General features: G+C 39.2%; 1 protein-coding gene across 2 annotated transcripts in view; it reads right to left on the reverse strand.

Moving 5' to 3' along the window:
- Window positions 1-585: 585 nt before the first annotated feature.
- ANO6 (anoctamin 6) overlaps window positions 586-21,483 on the reverse strand; it is a 188,333-nt gene continuing 167,435 nt past the window's right edge. For both annotated transcript variants that reach the window (XM_004428921.3, XM_087442527.1), the window contains 4 exons: window positions 15,467-15,672; window positions 11,329-11,531; window positions 9,923-10,028; window positions 586-3,877 (listed from right to left, as the gene is read on the reverse strand). In XM_004428921.3, coding sequence (XP_004428978.1) covers window positions 3,671-3,877; window positions 9,923-10,028; window positions 11,329-11,531; window positions 15,467-15,672 — 722 coding nt within the window. In that variant the 3' untranslated portion in view covers window positions 586-3,670. The remainder of the gene's footprint in view (window positions 3,878-9,922; window positions 10,029-11,328; window positions 11,532-15,466; window positions 15,673-21,483) is intronic.

Raw genomic sequence — 21,483 nt, forward strand, 5'->3', positions numbered from 1 at the left:
TAGTGAAAAAAAATCAAAGGACAGAATGAGTTAAAATCTGGATTATATGTTGTCCAGGATAAAAAAAAAAAAGTTGATTTTTGTAAGGAGATTTTCCTTTATATTCTCCATAAATTCCCCTTTGTATACCCAGGGCCATGGCACGTCCAAACAGAGCTTTTCTGAGACTTATTATAGACGTGCCCTCTCTGGGTGACACTGGCCCCTGTGATCGTGGTTTAGCATGCAGAAGCCACCTTCATGCAATTAGAGAAAAGCACCTCTTCCTGGTGCGGAGGCAGCCTGACACTAGGGCACCTGGCGTGGTGGGCAGAGGTGGGCCCACCTAGTCTCCAGGCTTCATGCCCTGGACGGGGCTCAGTCCCAACAACCATATGCAGCAGCCCTGGCAGAAACCCCACCCCCAATTCCCACACAAACCATGTTTCAAAGTACGTGTAGGCTGTGAAAATATAATTTTAGATACAATCTACCCAAAAGTACACATTTGTTATCTGAGCGATACATAATTGGTAAATAGCAAATATAGATTTGCCTTCTTTCTTAAAAACTTTAAGACAATTAAGTACAGGGTAGACCACAGAATTGTTTTTAAAAATGAATTTATTGAAATGCTCATAATTATAAAAGAACATTAAAATGCACAGAAATTCACAAAACATTACAAACTTTACATGTTATGCCATAGTGTATGAAAAGCGTCACGTATGTTTCAGTTAGTTCTACGTTAGTTAAGCTGCTTATACATTTTAACGTTTCACCTTAAAATATAATATGAACATGATAAAATGGTACAAGAAGTGTTTCAACAAGAGAGCACATTCTACCCTCATATTGTGAATTAATGTTTTCTTACATTCAAGATGCACGTGCAACTAAAAGAGAAGACTTTTGGTGACAAACAGTTTACAAGACGGCCTTGTTTTGTTTTCAAACAGAAATGACAGCTTCTGAGGGGGATCGTTAAAGGAAAATCCCCTGAGTATTTTGGTCTAATGCTTCAATCCATTAAAATTCACAGGCATTACAAAAGAATATACAAACTAAAATGTCTCTAGTGGTTACCACTGGGCAGGTCTAGGGCCCGATTTTCCCTTCACAGGTCCGCTGCCACACCCACCCTTTTTCTAGGGGTGCTGCCTCTGCTCACATTTACAGATCCAGCCCACAACTGCCTGCAGACACAGTCCCACATTTTTCTTTAGCACCGACAAGTCAGCACTAGACTTACATTAACACCGTCGGTGTCACAGGTGACCCTGCATCCCCCACTAAAATGTAGCTGTTTGGGAATATTGGCAGTGTCATACATCACATTTGCTGCCGTTAAAAATGTAGAGGTTTTTTCCCTCCTGTCCACAGAAGCACATTTTAAACTATAAAGACGATTTATGAAGGATGATTTATGAAAACGTAAATGCACACTTCTTTGGAAGTTCTATTTTATATACAAGGAGATAAGGCAAAAACATTTCCTTTCCTATGCGTCCATAAACAGTGAGTAATTGCGAAATCCAACACTAGGAGATAGTCATACACTTCAGAGAAGAGAAGAGGTAATACGAGAGGAAGCGACCCCACTTCCAGGAGCAGTATCAGAGGTGAGCGGGAAAGGAGCAGTGCACCGCCCTCCAGGCTGTGCACGATGAGAAACAGCCTCCCCACTGGGAAGAAATTAATTTCTCACTCTCTGTGCAGTCATACCTCACGTGCCTGTCGTGAGCACTCTCTGATCATATCGTTAACATCATCAAGCAAGTTAGTGAAATGTTGTCCCTGATCCACTGGGACAATTCAAAAGTCTAGAATACTGCTTTGATGAAGCCTACATAAATACTGTTTTTTGTTTTTTAACATTCATGGCAGGCATTTAGAATTGTGACCTGGAGTTAAGCTACTCTACGATAACAAGCATCTAAATCTACTCACTGAAACATGTTTCATTTTCCTTTGCTGCTGGGATTCTGAGCAACTTGGCTCCTGGGGCACCTGAGCATTTAGCAGCATCCCAGTGGGTGGTGGCCCGTCTAGCAAGAACCTGGTGCAAGACACCCTCTCCTGCACCCAGCAAGGCCCTGTTACAGTCAAGGGTGAGGGTGTGGGCCCTGTGTCTTCTCCAGAGCCTACCAGAGGGCCTGGCACCCGAAAAGGCAGTGAAGCGCAGGAAAGACTGATGAGCTGAACAAATCAAGGGCAAGAGATACATAGTGATAGAGGAAGTTACCTCTAGCTAATGGCAGGGTTTGTGACCAAACCACTTTCTTTGCTTACCCTTAATGGCCTGATTGGCCTTAGGGGAGGCTGGAAGCTAAATCAAATCCAGAGTCTCTTGTCTTGATTGGGAATAATCTGGGCATACTCCTGTTTCTCCCCCTTGCTCCCCGCGAATGCTCTCCTGGTGCAAACATGCAATTACAAACAAGTTACCAGGCTGGGAATAAGAAAATGGGGGCTACAATGAGCTACCTTCACTATGGCAGATGCTTTGGTATGCTGATCACTTGGACGTGCAGAATCCCTGCCAAAAGGCAACACACGGGACACAGGGTGGCTCATAATGAGGGCAACTCTCCATTCTCTTAATCATGCACAGCACCGACATGTCACAATGGCTGTGTAGTGAGCCATTCACAATGGTGCTTGTGATGTGTAATACTGGACCTCTTGTATCTAATGAATAAAGGGCAACTGGTGGGAAATTGATGGGCTTATCTTTTCCGGACCATTACGTTGATAAAAATGTAATTTTAATCACTTGATTTCATTTTTTTCAAGAAACTACACATCTTTAGAAGAAGTAAATTAATTATCCTGATCAATATGAATTACAACTCTATTTGAATCTGTAACTTTCTCTGCTTTTGTCATCTACTCCCTTGAGATTTGCAAAGCAGTCAACATTGATTAGGCACAAAACATTCCAGGAGAGCTCCTGGAAGATAAAAGGTGTCACTGTGGATTAGCACAAATACACCTCAGAACCTTGCTATCGTCGTTCCAATTCATTAAGAGTATTTCTCTGAGATGGAAAGATAGGCCAAAATGAAGACTGAAACTATTTCCTCTTATTCACTGAGGTTTCCTTTTCTGTAGGGATGTGATAATACACCTAAATGTTGTGAATTCTTGAGTCTGTTTGCCACTTAATACAGCACTCAAACTGAATTCTGAGTTAACTATTTTTAATCACACAAAGCTAGCATGTCTAGTCTTTAATGATGGTGCTGTAAGGGAAAGATAACTCTGGAACAGATCTGGCCAAGTGAAGAAATGAAACCCTGCCTGACAATAAGAGATCACGTGCTTGAGAACAGAAAGGAAATGAAAGTAATCAAACAGAGGGAAAAAAGAATCCATTCTGTTTTAGAAGGGGTGGTTTTTAAACACACTAAGAGACTTTTTTGTTAGTGAAATTCCAATTTATCAAAAAAAGGTAACATTTTAGATTTTCCAGGTGATTAATTTTATGCCCTTCTTGATCAAAGTTTTACGTTTTCCAGTTCCTGTATCGGTAGCTGAAACTGAAAAATAATCTACATGAAAATGGCAATAGTTAAGACTCATATTTGCCAAAATGACTTGACTTAAACATTCTCATTAGTGATTCATAATATACGTTGACAGAGCTATATTCTTTATTCTTTAAAGTGCTTCTCAGAACATAAACCTCTTATTCTAATTTTGGTCGTAAATTGTTATCTATTACTCCTACCATCCTCTCAGCTATGACCCCCCAATTTTTTGTCATATCTTTGAGGTGATTCTCATGGAGAAGCTTTTGGGTTAGGTATTTTTCTCTCTTGATCTTGCTCTTCGTGCTTTTCGATACGTCTGGAATTGCATATGAAATGAAAAATTTCACAGAGTAGATGAAATGCTGAAGGAGAGAAGAAGAAAAATGTCAATCACAGAGAAATGGAGGGGAACACAGAGTTCCTTTCATTTATTTTGCTGGTCATTAGAGCAGTATATGTGGTGAGCATTCTACATGAACATCCAATCTCTCCTGCCATAATGTGGCTCTGCCAAGTAGCTATATTTTTTTACTTTATAAATTTCAAGAATACTATTTGATATGTAGAAAAGAATATATCTAAAATCTCTATCACTCGCCATGACCCTGACAATGCTGTAGTATTTTTTTGGGTGTGTTCCTTTTCTCTCTGGTTCCCAGGCTTCTTCCCCAGAAGTAAACACTATCCTATCTGTGTAAGTATATGTATATCGTTTTCTTTTATTTTCACTTCTGTATAATATTCCACTGTTTGAATACACTATAATTTATTCGTTCCTCTATCAAAAGGTTGTTCCTCTATCAAAGGCTTGTTTCTAGTTTTTGTATTAGAAATAATGATGTTGGGAATGTTCTTGTGCTTGGATTCTGGAGTTTATCTGTGAGAGTTTCTCAAAAGTATACACCTACAAGTAGAACTGCTGAGACTCTATGTTACATGAATGTTCAATTTTTCAAGATGGTACCAAAGTATTTTCCAAAGCAGTTATACCAGCTTATACTCCCCCCAGCAGTGTGTGAGGGTTTCAGCTGCTCTGTATCCTTGCCAACACTTGTTATCAGACATTTTTTTTTTTTTTTTGGTGAGGAATACTGGCCGTGAGCTAACATCTGTGCCCATCTTCTTCTCTTTTGTATGTGGGATGCCGCCACAGCATGGCTTGATGAGTGGTGTGTAGGTCTGCATATGGGATCCCAACCCATGAACCCCCGGCCGCCGAAGCAGAGTGCACAAACTTAACCACTACACCACCAGGCCGGCCTCCAGACATTTTTTTTTAACCAACATAGTGATTTTGAAATGGACTTTCACTTTGGTCTTCCTTTGCATTTCCCTGATGACTAATGAAGTTGAACACCTTTTTATTTATTCACTATTTAAAGATCCCTGATCTAGGAAGGGGATGGAGATAATACACAATAAACATAATTAAAAACAAACAAATTATACATGGTTCTAAAAAGTGATAAGAGTTATGAGAAAACAGTAAAGCAGAGTAAGAGTTATTGTGAGTGTTATGGCGGGAGGTGAATTTTATATAGATTTTATACAGATTAGTCTGAATATGCCTCACTGAGCAAAGATTTTAAGGAGGTGAGGGAATTAGCCATGCAGATAAATATCAAGAGGAAAGACATTCTAGGCAAAGGGAACAGCCAGTGCAGCGTCTATATGGTGGAAGCCTGCAGGATGTATTCCAGGAATGGCAAGGCTAGAGCAGAGTGAGGAGGAGAGAAGTGACATCAGAGAGGTAACAGAGCATGACTAGATTGTGTGAGACCTTGTATGTCATTGTAAGGACTTTGGTTACTCTGAGTGAGATATGAAGACAATAGGGAGCCCAGTTAGGAGACTGTTGCCCTAATTCAGGCAAGAATTGATGGTGGCTCCAACCTGGGTGGTAGCAGTAGAGCTGGTAAGAAATGGTCAGATTTGTGATATATTTTCCAGGTAAAAGCCAATAGGACTGAATGTGGGGTGAGAGAGAGAGAGAAAACATGGAGGACTCCAAGAATTCTGACTTAAACAACTGGTGAGAGGCAACTGCCATAACTGAAAAGGGAAAGACTGACTGTGAATGGAACAGATTTAGGGCAGGGTTGGGAGGATTACATCAGGAGTGGATTTAAGAAAATTCAGGAATTTGGGGCAGTAGAGTTGCAATATCTGTTAGATATCCAAGTAGAAAGGTCAAGTAGGCAGTTGGATTCATGGGTTGAGTTCAGGAGAGAGGAAATTTGGAGATATCCATTTGTGAGTCACTGGCATATAGATGGCATTTAAAGCCAATGGACTGCATGAGATCATCAAGGCTGCAAGCAGAGAGAAAAGAAGACAACCAAGGAATGAGTCCCAAGATCATTAAGGAGAAGAGAAGGAAGGGACTGGCAAAGAAATCAAGAAGAAAATACAGAAATTAGAAAATGTGTTTCCTAGGAGCCAAGTGAGGAAGAGTTTCAAGGAGGAGAGAGAGATCAGCTGTGTCAAATGCTTCTGATCAGTTAGGTAATGTGAGGGTGGAGACTATTTTGAGATGAGAGAGATATTAGTGTGTTTGAATGACGAAAATTCCATAGTAAAGAGGCAAAAGTTGATACTGTAGGAAGGAGAGGTTTTTTTTTCCCATCTATTTCTGAGGTAGATTATATTTATAGATATGTGGATTTTCTATGTTACCTTGCACTTCTGGGATAAAGCCAATGTGGTTTGATGTCCTCTCATCTGCACATTTTATTTTATTTTATTTATTTATTTATTTTGTGAGGAAGATCAGCCCTGAGCTAACATCCGATGCCAATTCTCCTCTTTTTCCTGAGGAAGACTGGCCCTGGGCTAACATCTGTGCCCATCTTCCTCTACTTTATACGGGATGCCGCCACAGCATCGCTTGACAAGCGGTGCATCGGTGCCCGGGATCCAAACCTGCGAACCCCGGGCCGCCAAAGCAGAGCATGCGCACTTAACCGCTGTGCCACCAGGCCAGCCGCTTGTCTGCACGTTTTAAAAAGATCTTTGCATCTATGTAATTAGGGAGATTGGCTTATAATTTTCCTTTCTATTATGTTTTGAGTTTAGGATCTAAAAGGAGTTGGAGAGTATTTCCTTTTTCTGACCTCTGGAGGAGTTTGTGTAAGATTAAAATAATCTGTTCTAGAAAGTTTGGGTATCACTCTCCCATGAAACCATACGGCCTGGTGTCTTCATTGTGGAAAGATTGTTCAATTACTCAGTTTTGCTATAATTCTAGGTTTGCAGCTGCCTTCTCTAGCATTTTGAAGATATTAGATTACTCTCTTCTGGCTTCCATTGTTGCTGTTAAAAAGCCTACTCTCATTCTCATTTTAATTTTTATTGTCAGTCATCTGTCTTTTTTCTCTGGTTAACTGTAAGATCTCATCTTTGGTGTGCTGCCTTCCCCTTACACTGTGTGGTAAGTGTGGATTTCTGTATTCTGCTTGATATATATTGTGCTTTCTGCTCTGTCAACTGATATCTTTCATCTACTCTGGAAACACTTTAGCCCTTAACTCTTCAAATACTGCCTCTCCTCTATTCTCCATTTTTTTCTTCTATGATTTTTTTTTAAGATAATCTTTCTCATTCTCTCTTCCATATTGCTTAACCTCTTTGTATTTTCCATTTTCTTATCTCCCTGTGATGTGTTAGGGGTAATTTTTTCCAGACCTATCTTCTAATTCACTAACGCTCTCTTCGTATTTGCCTAAACTTCTGTTTAATCCATATGTTAATTTTTTCATTTCAGCAATATATATTTTTATTTTTAAAAGTTTTATTTATGTTTCAAAATTGCCTTATAATGTTTTATAGTTTCTTATTGTTTGCCCATTTTTGATTCTGTCATTTATTTGTTTAAATGTTTTCATATACAGTTAATTTATATTCCTTATCTGATCATTCAAACTCTTGAAGTTACTGAGGGTCCAAATCAGTTGTTTTTTTCTGCTGAATCTCTCTTTTTTTTTTTTTTGAGGAAGATTGGCTCTGAGCTAACATCTGTTGCCAATCTTCCTTTATCTTTTTTTTTTTCCCTCACCAAAGCCGCAGTACATAGTTGTGTATCCTAGTTGTAGGTCCTTCTGGTTCTTCTACATGGGACGCCACCTAAGCATGGCTCGATGAGTGGTGAGTAGGTCCACGCCCAGGATCCGAACCAGTGAATCCTGGGCCGCCAAAGCAGAGCATGCAAACTTAACTGCTATGCCACTGGGCCAGCCCCCATTTTTTTTTTTTTTTATTTCTCCTTGTCATCGTTGATCTTTGATTGTAAGCTCATATTTGATTATCTCAATCTGAGAAAAACCTGGGATCTAAATCAAGGACACTTTTCTCCAAAGAAGATAGGCATTTCCTTCTGCTCTGAAGCAAATTTAGTCCTTTTTGGGTCCCCGGATAAATCTCAGAATCTTAAGCTCAGCTCTTCTACTTCACTTTTGACCCAAGGCTTGGTCTCCTTGAGCTTTTAGATGGAGGCACTCACAATAGCACTCATTCTCAGAGCACTGCTGAATGTCAGGGGTGCTCATTGCTCTATTTCAGCCCATCACCATTTTTTTCCCTCTTTGTAGATTCTCCTCCCTTCTAGTGAGCTCAAAAATGCAAAGGAAATTATGTTTTAAGCTGATTCTACATGTTTTACAGGGGGATGGCCCCTCACAGTATTCAGTCCCCATGACATCAAAAGCAGAAGTCTAAACACTTTGACAACTACATATTTGAATATAAAGTAGTGACTCTTGCTGATATATCAGATACTGTACTTCAAGAATCCACGTATGATGGTGAGCTAATGAGGAATTATGTTCCTCTTCCATTAATGTTTGGCAGCTATTAAAAAAAATACTAGAAAAATGATCAAAGCCAGGTACCTATCCCACTTCTTTCTTGCTAACAGATTCTGATTTTATTCAGAGCAAACTAAATACCTCCTGTCTCAGCCTACTTTGCTGCTGGGAGGAACCATGTGCTACAGTTCTAGCCAATGAGATATAGCTGGAAGTCTGCTCTGGGAGCTTCTGGCAAGAGGAACAGATATGGCAAGCATTGCCCTTCTTCTTCCTACCTGGAACATAAATGTGTTATCTGGAGGTGGAGCAGTCATATTACAACCATGAAGTGACATACAATGAGAGAAAACCTGGAGAATCAGAGATACTGTCCTTGTATCAGTGAGTGGTATTGATTCAGGAGCAACTACTTACTTCTAGTGAACTTTGTTATGTGAGAAAAATCAACTGTAATTTTTTTTTTAATTGACCATGAGCTAACATCCGTTGCCAATCTTCCTCTTTTTGCTGAGGAAGATTGGGCCTGAGCTACCATCTGTGCCCATTTTTCTTTATTTTGTATGTGGGATGCCACCACAGCATGGCTTGATAAGCGGTACGTAGGTCCGTGCCTGGGATCCGAACCTGCAAACCTCGGGCCACTGAAGCAGAGTGCCCCAACTTAACCACTATGCCACTGGGCCGACCCCTCAACTGTACATTTTTTTTTTTTTGAGGAAGACTAGCCCTGAGTTAACATCTGCTGCCAATCCTCCTCTTTTTGCTGAGGAAGATTGGCCCTGGGCTAACATCTGTGCCCACCTTCCTCTACTTTGTATGTGGGACACCTGCCACAGGATGGCGTGATGAGTGGTGCGTAGGTCCACGCCCAGGATCCAAACCTGTGAACCCTGGGCCACTGAAGTGCAGCACGCGAACTTAATCACTATGCCACTGGGCCGGCCCCTCAACCGTAATTTTTTAAGCCACTGTAGATGAGCTTTCTGTTTCTTGCAGCTAAATGTAATCCTAACTGACCACACCAATCAAGCAACTTCTGAGGCTTTGGAATTTGGTAGTAGTTATCCACTCAGGGGAAGAAGTAAAGTCGGCTAGATTAATTTTAAATTTATAGCTGCCTTAGTCATTTTTTAGAGCTAGTTAACTTTAGGGATATAAAAAACTATTATAAGAAGGTATATTATGAAAATGCAATAAAAATACTTAATATTAATACAAATAAAACTATTCTAGCAACAAAAGTTTCTCAAGGGCAGAGATCACATCTTATTCGTCTTGAATAAGCCCGTTCACAGTCTAACATGCAGCCCGATGCCCCAAATGAAACAATGGCACTCAATTAAGACTGAACCGAAAGGAAATGAATCCCCCAAAACACAACATGCTTTTAACTTTTAAAGCAGATAACCAACTTCATTTACTTAATGAGAGCATTATGCGTATTCTCAGGTCAAATCTGATTAATAGATATCCTAAAATAATGATTAGCAAGAGATAAGAATGTACGGCACATTTTAAGTCAGAGTTGGCAACACCTGAAAGCTAATAAAAGGTCTGCAAATACACTGTCTTATAAACTATTTCAAAGTAGACTTCTCCTACCTCCATGACAATGATAAAAGCCAGCTTGGCTGCGATCACGTGCCAGTAGTAGATGTTGTGTTTATACTGCTGTGGGTGTCCGGGAGGGTACCGGAAATCACGATACCTGGAAACAAAATGGAGGCATGTCAGGAGATAATTCTTTTTGATCAAATACTATAAACAAGGGCCCGTTTTAAGAGAGGTCATATTTAATGCAATGCTCTCTTAAATTGCACATCATATAAATTTTCTCCAAGAGTTCAATTTGTTGATAAAACCCTCAAATAACTACTCCAGTAATACTTCATTTAACATACAATAGGGAGATGATGGTAATGACATTTCATTTTTGTAAGAAAGAACAAAAGTATCTTAAATTTTTTTTGCCAGCGTTTTATCCCTGCTTTCTCGAAAGAATATATCTAAAACAATTTAGGATATTTTCAGAAACATGTTTATAAATTTATTTATATAATGGTGTCATCAGGGTTCACTCAGCTATGGGGTTATCTCTCCCTATACAGAGTACTACCTGCTTGTTATAATTTTCTTACCTAATTTTTTTGCTGTCAGGTGTTATGTGCTACTGCTGTTAATCTATCTCCCTCAGGTAGCACATTTCTAATTTTCTGCCTGTAACCTACTAGACCTAGAAGAGTTTAATTACTCTTTAGAATTATATAAAGTAAGAATGAGCAGATTCAATGTGGGACTCTGAGGAGGCTCTACTATGTGTAACGCTGAAACACTGATTTGGGTCTTATTTCTGGTTTCTAGATTATGTTGTTGAGAATATGAATCAGAGAAGGCATTAGTTGAACAAAATGAATTTAAAGCCTCCTTTAGGTTTAAGACTGATTAAAAAAGACTCTATGACCTATAGTCAACAAACTTTATCAACTGGTAATTTAGTTGATGTATACTGTCCACAGTTGTAAGTATACTTACCAGCTACTGAACTCAATGCAGACAGCTTTGGAATGTTTTTAGAGAATACTGCGAGGCTAGGCTGAAGTATTTACATTTCCTGTCTTTGTATTTCTTTAAGTGAGGGTGCTAGTTTGTCATCATTCAATATCATCAGGTTGTGCTTGAATAACACAGTCATAACAACTGAATTATCTTGCTTTTTGTAACTCTTAGAGTTTCTTCATTTCTCAGATATAAGACTTTTCTCTGGGATCAGTGTCCCTCTAATCATTTGAAACTCTCATCTTTAAATCTTGCTTTATGGTTTGATTTGAAAGTTCTAACCCTAGTCTGTATTAATTTTTATATCTTATCCTTTTTTAAGTTTGATTGAAAAGAAACCTAGGAAAAAATGTCTCTAGGAATTTCATTTAAATGATACCAAATAGAATTACATGACAATAAAAGTTCTTTAAAAGATGAAATGCATTTTTAAATATGGAAGCAGAACTTGCCTGCACGTGGTAAGGTTACCAAACTCAGAGTCTGAATTTTCATAGCTTTTGTCTTTAAAGTCCGAGATGCTGAAGACGGAGAGCGTATTGTTGATGTATCCCGCCATGGTGTGGTGCACGTGGTCCCCATAGGGAGGAACGGAGAAGGACCAGTAATACACCAGGCGGGGGATCATGTCTGATGTGAAAGCAATGATCATGGCCTGTGTTGGTAGGAAAACAATAAAGGGGGCATTAATTTACAGCCTTTCTAGCTATAGTTAATGAACATACCAGAATTACATTTTCATGATTTGATTTTTTTTAAATTAAAGATTCAGAAACCTTCTTTCCTGTCAAATGGATATAGTAGCGAATGTTTTCAAATCTTTGAGTCTTTAATTCTAAGGGAATGTCCTCAACTCCACCTGCAGTTCAAAAGCAAAGGCCTGGAGTTCTACTTGATATAATAAAAATCAACCTTCGAGCTCTACGTGATATAATTTTAATCTTTCTTTTATGATTTAGATTTAGAAGGCCCTTTTGTATATGTAATACTAAGGTCAATATTATGAAAACAGTTTGGCTTTATATAATTCCCTTTGGAAATAATCAATATAAAACTGATTTTATCACTTGCCTCTTAAAAATACAATGTAAACTGCATAATATATTTTCCTTGATCTAAGTAAATAATGGCCTTCAAATGTATCTTGACTTATTTAGACAAGGCAACCCTAGTCTGATTTATTTCAAACTCTCCATATATACTTATGGATGTTGCATTATTAGACAGCAAGAATTTTTTATTAATTTTAATAAAATGTAGGTAGCAGGAAACTATATTGGAGTTGTTCCATTCACAGTCAAGCAATGATGTCTATTTTGTTAGATCTATTGTCTAAGCCTCTGAACTTCCAAAAGATTAAACGGATAAAGTTATGCACACTACAAATTATCAAATAACAAACAAAGTTTAGCGTGTTCCCAGATTAAAGGAATAAATATGAGTCGATCTTAAACCTGGGTCTGTGTCAGGCTGACATCTATTAGGATGTAAAGCTATTATGAATTACATGAATTTTCTCTAAAGTTCTTTAATTTGGGCTTTAAGCTCTCCAATGTGTAAAACTGGTTTAAAGGAAAGAGAAAGTAAAGAATATACTTTAATCCAAATTCTATGTGAATAAACAAAGCTAAATGATTCAGTCATTTATTGAAGCAGCAGAACAGACATATTTTTGGCACAAGATAATTTTTAATAGTATTCATCGGAACATATGGTTTAGCCACAGCGAGACCACAAGCCAACAAACAAGATCTCAGGCAAAGCAAGAAAAACAACTAAGGGGCTTTTCTGTGGCAAAATTTCTCCTACTAGAATCAGCTTTGTCATTTCCTCTTAAGTGAACTATCTCTGTGAGTGTGTGTGTGTATGTGTATGTGTGTGCCTGCCTGTCAGTGGTGGTCATGGTGGTGATAGGGTAAGGCAAGAATATTTTACTTTTTCCAGATTTCAATAGATTAAAATTTCCTGTTATCATTTAACTCAATGATAGGTTTTTATAGAATCACCTGCAGATGGGCTTCAGGAAACTACAAAAATTCCAACAAGGAAGAAAATTCTATTGTCTTCTGACAAGATACTTTTTCCTCCTGAATTGAGCTGCTTTGAGACATGCTTCTAGAGTACAAATAAATGCAGTGGGCCTCATTTTCCATGCTCTTCTGAACACAATTTTCCATTTATATCAAAATAAATTAAAATTAGTCTTCAATAGCAGATGCCCTGGCATGATACAACAGTGTCAATTCGGCTTATTTATTGAACCAGCAGCTTTAAAATGAATGATTTTATACCAAACTCCTGCTTGACATCCATTCTCATCTTTCTGCTGGCTATTCTATTCTTCCTACAGTTAAAAGTTCTCCTATTATGGAAAGTTAGCCTTTTTGGTGCACATTAGATTGTGGAGGCACACATTAGGTAAGTGAAAGGATAATATACGTGTTTAATTCTTATATACACGTATACAAACATACACAGGACCTGCATCTTGGAAGCTGTAATAAAGCCTAATAATACAGAAAAAAGGATTGTCTATAGTTTAATTAATGATCTAAGAAGCAGTTTTCCTCAAGTATAATAAAACGATGCCTAAGTTATAAGAAAAAACAACTACTGGATAAGAACCAGTAGCACCAAGTAGCAGGCGCGTGTGCGCCTGTGTGTGTATACACACACACATTCACATAGAGTAGCCTTAGAAACAAAGCCAATACTCCATCTGTGCTAATGGAGTGGAGCCATGCTGGGGAGACCAGGAAAAGGTGCCTAATACAATCAAACCAGGATGCTTGAGGAATGGGGAGTATGAGTCAATTGAATTTTCTGGTTAGCTGAAGGTCAAACAAAAACACTTTTAGTTTCAAACCCTGCTGCTGAAAATTTTCCTAAAGCACACGAGTCCATGTTCCTGCCTTGCTTAGTGTTGTATAGCATATTGAACATGACAGATTCATCCTTTTATGACTATGGAACTTGAAAGGCCTCACTGTCATATTTCTGAACATCAGTCTTCATTTTGCAGCACAGTGGATGTTGAAGGTGTGGGCTATTTAGGTAAATGGAAACTGACATAACCTAGAAGTTTTTTGTGCGTGATCTGCAACTTTCTCCAAAAAGTAGGGAGAGCATGCAATTCAGATAAATTGAGGGTTCTTGGGGCGGGAGTGGGGGGCTGACAGCTGGGTTCCAGATACCTGGTTCATTGTGTAAAATTGTAACTGTGGTCCAGATAGTGACACATTGTAAAATTCTTGTGCCTCTAGTTTAGACACCTGTCCAAGTCTACATGGAGTCACTGTTAATGATGATGAGTAATAAAGATGATAAAATAGCAGCAGCTAACATTCCATGAGGACCAGGCTCTGTGTATTCCACACATTAACTCACTGAATTCCCTAACCACCCTTGGTAGTATATAATATTTTTAAAATATGTGATAGGAATTATTCAATTTACAAATGATAAAATGAAGCTCTGCAGTTTTAAGGCCTGGCGCAAGATCATGCAGCTGGGAAGCTGCAGTGCTAGGAGCTGGAGCTCAGGTCTGATGCCAGAGTCTGCAGGGCTCAGCAACTTCCCTCGTCCAGGGGCCTGACCCACAGGCACTGCCAAATTCTGTTCTATTTCTACAAGTGCTTGTGGGAAAACGCTGGGGGACTCAGGGCAAGTGTGGCTTGATTAAGAAATTAAAACTGGGATATCATTTTGTTAGAGACTGTGACTAGGGAGTGAAATAAGGGAGGAAATAACCCTGGTTTTAAAGGTATTTCTAGGGAAGGAGATCCCTTGATGGGCTGGCATGGGAATTGCTCTGCCTGAGAGCTCCCTGTTGGCCTGTGCAAAAAAAAAAAAAAGACCGTTCCCACTGGTCCATAATCAATACAGGTTATATACAACTGAATTCTGTTCCCTCACAGCTGGGATATTATGCAGGGCGTGAGGGTGCTTAGCTAATGACCAGAGAGAGTGGTTGGCAAAGACCAACGAGTGGGGTGGGGAGGAAAGATGGGACTCGCTCTAAACCCGCCTCTTTGAAGAACCTCTGCCCTAGGGGACAAGGAAAGTAACACATGATTGGGAATGCACAAAGTGTTTATACTTCATCATCAAATAATTCATATTTTGATAGTTTGGGATGTATAGTAAAATATGGTGGAATGTTAGCCCTTATTTTAGGATCCTCAAACTCTAAATGGATGGATTTCTATCTCCATTATAAAAGCACTATTGGATAACTCCTTTTATAGTCATGTGAGGACTGAAAGAGTTAGTACTTATTACTATTACCATGTTTCTATTGAATATAAACTTCAGCAATGAGCAACAAAAGTATAAATGGTTACTCTTCTTAGCAACTGCCTCTGTAAGAGGTCTTGACTTTCTAAGTCAAGAATAATAATAAACAATTAAAATATACTTAAAAAAGAATAACAATTACAGTTATAACAACTATGTCATTTATACAGATGATAGTATTGGCATCTTCCTCCCATTTTCAAAAATACTAAACATTTGATTCCTTAAATGGCAACCCTAATGCACTTTTGGACTTTTCAAGGTCTTTACTCTGTGAAGCCTAAGTTTACTCACATTGGTCACCACAGCCAGAATTGCTATTCCTTGCATGATGGGCTGCCATGCTCCGATGTCTTGGGTTTTTTCTGGCACCATGCGTCTATACTGGGTAGTCATTTTCCACGCGTCCACTCTTATTTCCAATATATTGTTCACCAGAGCCAACAGAGGGGCCAGTGGAAAAGAGGCCACAAATAAGGTGACGAACCCAAACTGAATAACTGTCAATGGAATGGACACACATCATGGAGGGGTGGATGGATGGAAGGACAACATATTTTCCTTTACTCTTATAAAGAAAGAGAAAGGCAAACAACAAACTAAATCCCAAAGAGAAAAGACATCTGTGGTAATAATAACATTCAACAGTGAAAGAATCCAAACAAAAGACAAATATGAAATCTCTAGAAAGAAGACTAATTATAGCCTGTTTCTTTCACATGTATACACTTAATAGGAATAATATATTTAAAAATCTGTAATCAACCAAAGTTGTTTGCTGGTAATAAACTTGGGACAATCTAAGCATATTATTCATTCTCAATGTTGAAACAATACAATGTTGGAAGATGATTCATGATTTAAGATTTTTAAAAAAAGGAATACTGTAGAAGTATCTACTGTTTAAAAAGAAATAAGACATGTACCTTTGAGAAGGCTATGCTTACAGAATTTTGGAGGAAATATGCTGAAAATAGGCAAGTGAGCCAGCTCCCCTGAGTCTGCGAATGCAAGTGCAGCGCATTCAGAGAATTTGTGGTATTATTACAAATCACAGAAATGTATGTGATAAAAGTGTCTTAGTAAGTCAAAACATAATCCTTCTTTAGGAATTTTTATCTTGAAGTTGTTACAGTCTATGTGGTCACAGTGGGTCAAAATTCAAGTGGTGGCTTAGGAGTTCATTTTTCCTTGTCTGTAATTTATGCCCTTGCTATAGATGCAATAGATAGATGCTGCTATCTCTGCAGCAGAGATCTGGGGTCAGCTGTACCATGGGGAGTCAGAGGCTAGAAATGATAAGGGCGAAGATCTAAAAAAGAAACTTTTCAGTGTTAGACCCTTCCCTCCTAACTGGTAGGGAAGGAGGAGGAAAAGTTGAGAGGAAAAGTTACAGCCCCTGTAGGACTACTGCTCAGACAAGGAGCAGAGACCACCAGGAAGGGCAAGACTGTGGAGGGGGTGGCTAAGTCGGAGGAGCTGGCATTTGCTTCTGGTCTGAGAGGCCAAGGTGTGTTGCATGAGAGCAGATAAGGCTGGAAACATCTGGCAGGTCCACAGGCCAGGAAGGAGCCATAATACTCGGGGAAGTCAGGCAAAGACCAGAGTTAGTGATGTCACAGGGTCACCAGCATAGCACCAAGTAATGATGTCAACATCTGTGTCTACGACTCACCTAAGCCTAAATAAACTCATCCACCCACAGGGGCCAGGCAAGTAATAGAAATGTGTGGCGTGGGTGCAGTCAACTGTGGTAAACTGGTAAGTGCATGTCCTAATGAAAGGGACCCACTCATAGTCGCCATTTTGGAATGAGGGCCCAGTGTCGCCAGATCTCCTTATTATTCAAGAGAAGCCAGAAATTAGGACTATATTAGTAATAAACCCCGTTAAAAATCCAAAAGAGAAAAGATACCATTTATAATGACAACAAAAGCACAGACCATTTAGGAAAAAATTAGTGAGAAATGTTTAGACTGCTATGACAATTGACTTAAAAAAATAAAGAAAAACAAATGATGAATGAATGAGTGAATGGTAGGATGTACTATACGCTTAATTCGGCAGACTCAAGTTTGGGGACACATCAATTTTTTTTCTCCAAAATATAATCTAGAATTCTAATGAAAATTTAGTTAATAATCCCAAATGGATTTAAGAAAAAAAGCTGAAAGGTGATGCTCAAGTTCTTCAAGAAATATACACAAGTAAAATAATGAGGAGGGATGTTTGAATTGACAGTATTAGGGACATTCTGAAAAAGGATAAAACGAGACCAGCTCTAGGATATATTAATGCATATTATAATGCTACAGTTTTTTAAACAGTTTGGAACTAGTGCATTAACAGAAGGTATGAATTAAGCAGAACAGATTTCAAGAATAGATGCAGATATTTATGGGATTTTAGTATATTATAAAAGTGATACTTCAAATCAGTGGATTCAAGTATTGGAGCAATTAGCTAAATCACTGGAAAAACCGGTACAGAGTCCTCAATTTTTGACACCAAAATAAGTTCCAGATGGATTAAAATTTTTTGATTAATACCAGAAAAAACCAACATGGTATATAATCTGTTCTGATAGTCAGATGAGAAGAACTTTCTAAACTTTTGAAACCAAGAACAAAAACAAAAAAGACTTATCAAGTCAGCAAGGCAAAAAACACCCATTGTAAAAACAAAGATAACCCTCACCTGGAACTTTTTCATGACCCTATATTGCTCTCTAATACTTTCTATGCTTTCTTCTTCCCTTCATAGTCAAGTTTGTTGAAGAAGTACCTATACTGATTATTTCTCCACCACTCCTTCCCTCCTCAAAGCCCTACCTCCTGCTGTGGCCCCACCACTGCACTGCAAATCCTCTTGCTAACTTTGCTGGTGGGGGCATATTCCAAAGACAATGTACATTTTCAGTCCTCATTTATTTGATTACTAGGCAGCTTTCGATATGGCCAAACATTTCTGTCTCTGTGGAATATTTTTCCTCCTCGATTTTTGTTTTACTTAAATTTAGAAAGCCGAGATAGAGCCAGCTCTGATGGCCCACTGGTTCAAGTTTGGCACTCACTGCTTCGGCGGCCTGGGTTCGCTTCCTGGTCGTGGAACCACACCACCTGTCTGTCAGTTGTCATGCTATAGCAGCACCCCACATAGAAAAACCACAACGACTTACAACTAGGATATACAACCATGTACTGGGGCTTTGGGGAGGGAAAAAAAAAAGAGAAAGATTGGCAACAACAGATGTTAGCTCAGGGCAAATTGTTCCCTGCAAAAAAAAGAAAGCCAAGATAGGGGTGTGCATGCGTGCGTGTATGTATACATTTTTTTAAAAAGGTTATCTAGCTATAGTGCTTCTTCCACTTTTCCCCACAGTCAAGCAATTAAGTGTGGGCTTTAGCTCTTGCTTCCACCAGCCCCTATATTTTTCATCATGCTCCTTTTAGTCAATGTTCAAATCCCTGTTAAGCAATGTTATCGCCTTCTAAGCCTTCTCTGTGTTGACACAACTCTCTGCTAGATTTCTTTCAACTGTTCTGTTATTCTCCCTTCTCTTGGTGGATTTCTCTTGCCCCATTCACCCTTTAAATATCCCCTTTCCCCATGGCCTCATTATCAATTCTCTGCCTGGCATGCCGAATCACCCCCATGGCCTCACCCGCAGCTCCTCTGAGCTCCTAACTGGCGAATCCAGCTTTCTAATGGACATCGCCTCTCAGATGTCCCATAGACACCTCACACACAAAATATCCAACACCGAACAATTTCCTCGAAACCAGCTCCTCTCCTTTTATTCCTTCCTGCACATTCAGGCTCCTGGAGTTATCTCAACAATTCTATTCCTCAACTGCCATCCTACTCACCTCCTTAACACTTATCAAATCTGTCTCCTTATCTCTATTCCTATCCTCACGGCCTTGATTTAGGCACTTATCACTTGTTGTCTGAGTTACCTAGTGTCAGCCTCCCAAAATAGCCTCCTCCCACCAAATATGAACTCTACCCAAAATAGTATCTTCCCTCCTGCTGCCAGAGTAATCTGACCTTCTTTAACATAAACATCATGCAATTCTCTTGCTTGCAAATATTCCAATGTATCCCTATATCTTTAAGGATAAGTTCAAGTCCCCTGGCTAAGCACAAAAGACTTGTCATGATATAGCCCTTGCTTACCTGATATTCCCACCTATGGATCCTTTGTTCTAGCCATACTTTACTTGCCATTCCTTGATCTGGCCAAGCTGTTTCATGCCCTTGTACTTTTAAATGTGTCCACCTCTCTGCATGAAATGTCCATTCTCCCTACCAAACTTTAGATAGTTAATTTCCATTCACCCTTCAAAATCTAGTTCAAATGCCACCTGCTCTAGGAAGTCTGATTTGTATTCACCTTCCTAACAATCGACCAAGCACTCTCCACCCGTCACTTGGCTCTGTGAGGGCAGGCACCAAGCCTTACTCATCTTGGTATTCCCAGCAACTGATACAGTGTTTGGCATAGCAGGTGCTCAATAAATGTTCATTGGCTGAATGAATGAATGAGTAAAGAGATAGGAGGCCTGCAAAGCTTCCCCAGTGACCTAGTTGCCATTTTGGAAAGCTCATCCTGCAAAGATGAGGAAACATCAATGCAGGTGGTGGGCAGAGACAGAGCAGAGATAAGGGAGGAGGGGGAAGGTAGGCCTGAGTCCTGGGAGAGCAGGGGTGGGTGCGAGGAGATGCTGAAGAACAGCTGGTATTAATTACAGTAAATTAATGGAGAAAATTATATACGAAGCCCATTGTTTTAATAGATTTTTAAAAATTAACTTAGAAGAAGGCAAGGTCAAGTGAACATTGCAAGGTGGAAGAGGGAGAGCCGGAGACAAACAGGGCCCACTTCATCACTTTCAAATCTATTCTGAAACTGCACTTGATTGTGGCACCTGCCCACTGGGAAGGCATCATCAAGCTCCCGAGAGACTGGTGTCAGCGCTATGCAGTGCTCTAAGGACAAAACGGTACTTGACGCCTTCCAGATTTTAAGACTGACTGTTTCTCTTATGTTCCATGTCTGAGTTCTCAGAAGTCAGGACCACACATGTGGGGAGGCAATTTTGGTTAACACCCCAGGGTTACTCTAATGATTTCAAAGGATGGTGGGAAATTCACTAAATAACATAAAGAAGAAATTTGACTCAAAAAAACCCCCAAGTACGTATGCTACACAGAACTTGGTGGTGGCTGGGGCAACGTTAATGTAAATTCAACGAACAGTTATATGTGTGTGTTGAAACTCCAAACTCAAGTCATTTAAATAAATATTTATGAGTACCAGGTCCAGGCAGTGGTGCTCCAGCTGAGGACTGAAAGATGCAAAGGCCTTGGTAGCTACCGCCAAAAGGACCAGTCTAGCCAGGGAGAGACGCATGCACCCAATCACATACCGTCAGACAGGAATCAAGTGCTGTTAATGCCTAGAGAAAAGAGCAGCAAATCTGCGTGAAAAGTTGAGGGTTACCGCTGAGGCTTGGCCAGAATTCCTCATGTAGAAAAGAAGAGAAAGGTATTTCAGGCAGAGGCAAGTTCTAGTTCCCTCTGCGGGCAGAGGGGAACAGAGACAGTAGCTGGCGGCAAGGCCTAAGCAAGGGCGGAGGGCTCCAGGGTGGTTTGCCAGAAGACATTTCCCTTCAGCAGCAGGGAGGCTGATTAAAAAGGTAGACGGTGGTATCATTAACGAACATGGGAAAAACAGGAAGGAGAAAACTGTGGTGAAAGGCACTCTATATTTATTATAGAGGAACAAAAATAATTCAAGAGGCACTTGAAAATTCTATCTCCCACAAACTAAAAGAACAAAAAATAGATTTCACTCTGGTGTTGAATACAGAATAACAGACTGCCTACTCTCAGAAATGGATTAATTTTTCTAATTCATTATTTGGATAATAGAAAAACAATTTAATAAATCTAAAAAATCTGTCTATAACAGTTCTTATTCCATCCTTTCTTATAGGGTAGGGTGAGGCCGAATTATTTAGTTAGTAATTATTTTCATGAGACTATGAAACTTTAAAAGTCATATTAACTTCTCCCCAAAGCATGACCATATAACTTTTCCTCTCAATGCCATTTATTTGATAATCAACTACAGAAAAATAACTTTTTTCCAAGGTTTTTTTCCTGCTAAAATAACAAATGATATTCTGTCCCAGAATGTTATTATTTTTAATTCTGATAATAGCTCCAATAAGAAATATTTACAATTATGACTCATTTTGGAATAACAGGTAATTATCTTACAGCCTTTTTGAAAATAAACAGAA

Source organism: Ceratotherium simum, chromosome 17, assembly GCF_057802395.1.
Source record: "Ceratotherium simum simum isolate JZ-2026a chromosome 17, ASM5780239v1, whole genome shotgun sequence".
In the NCBI taxonomy this organism is placed as follows: Eukaryota; Metazoa; Chordata; class Mammalia; order Perissodactyla; family Rhinocerotidae; genus Ceratotherium; species Ceratotherium simum.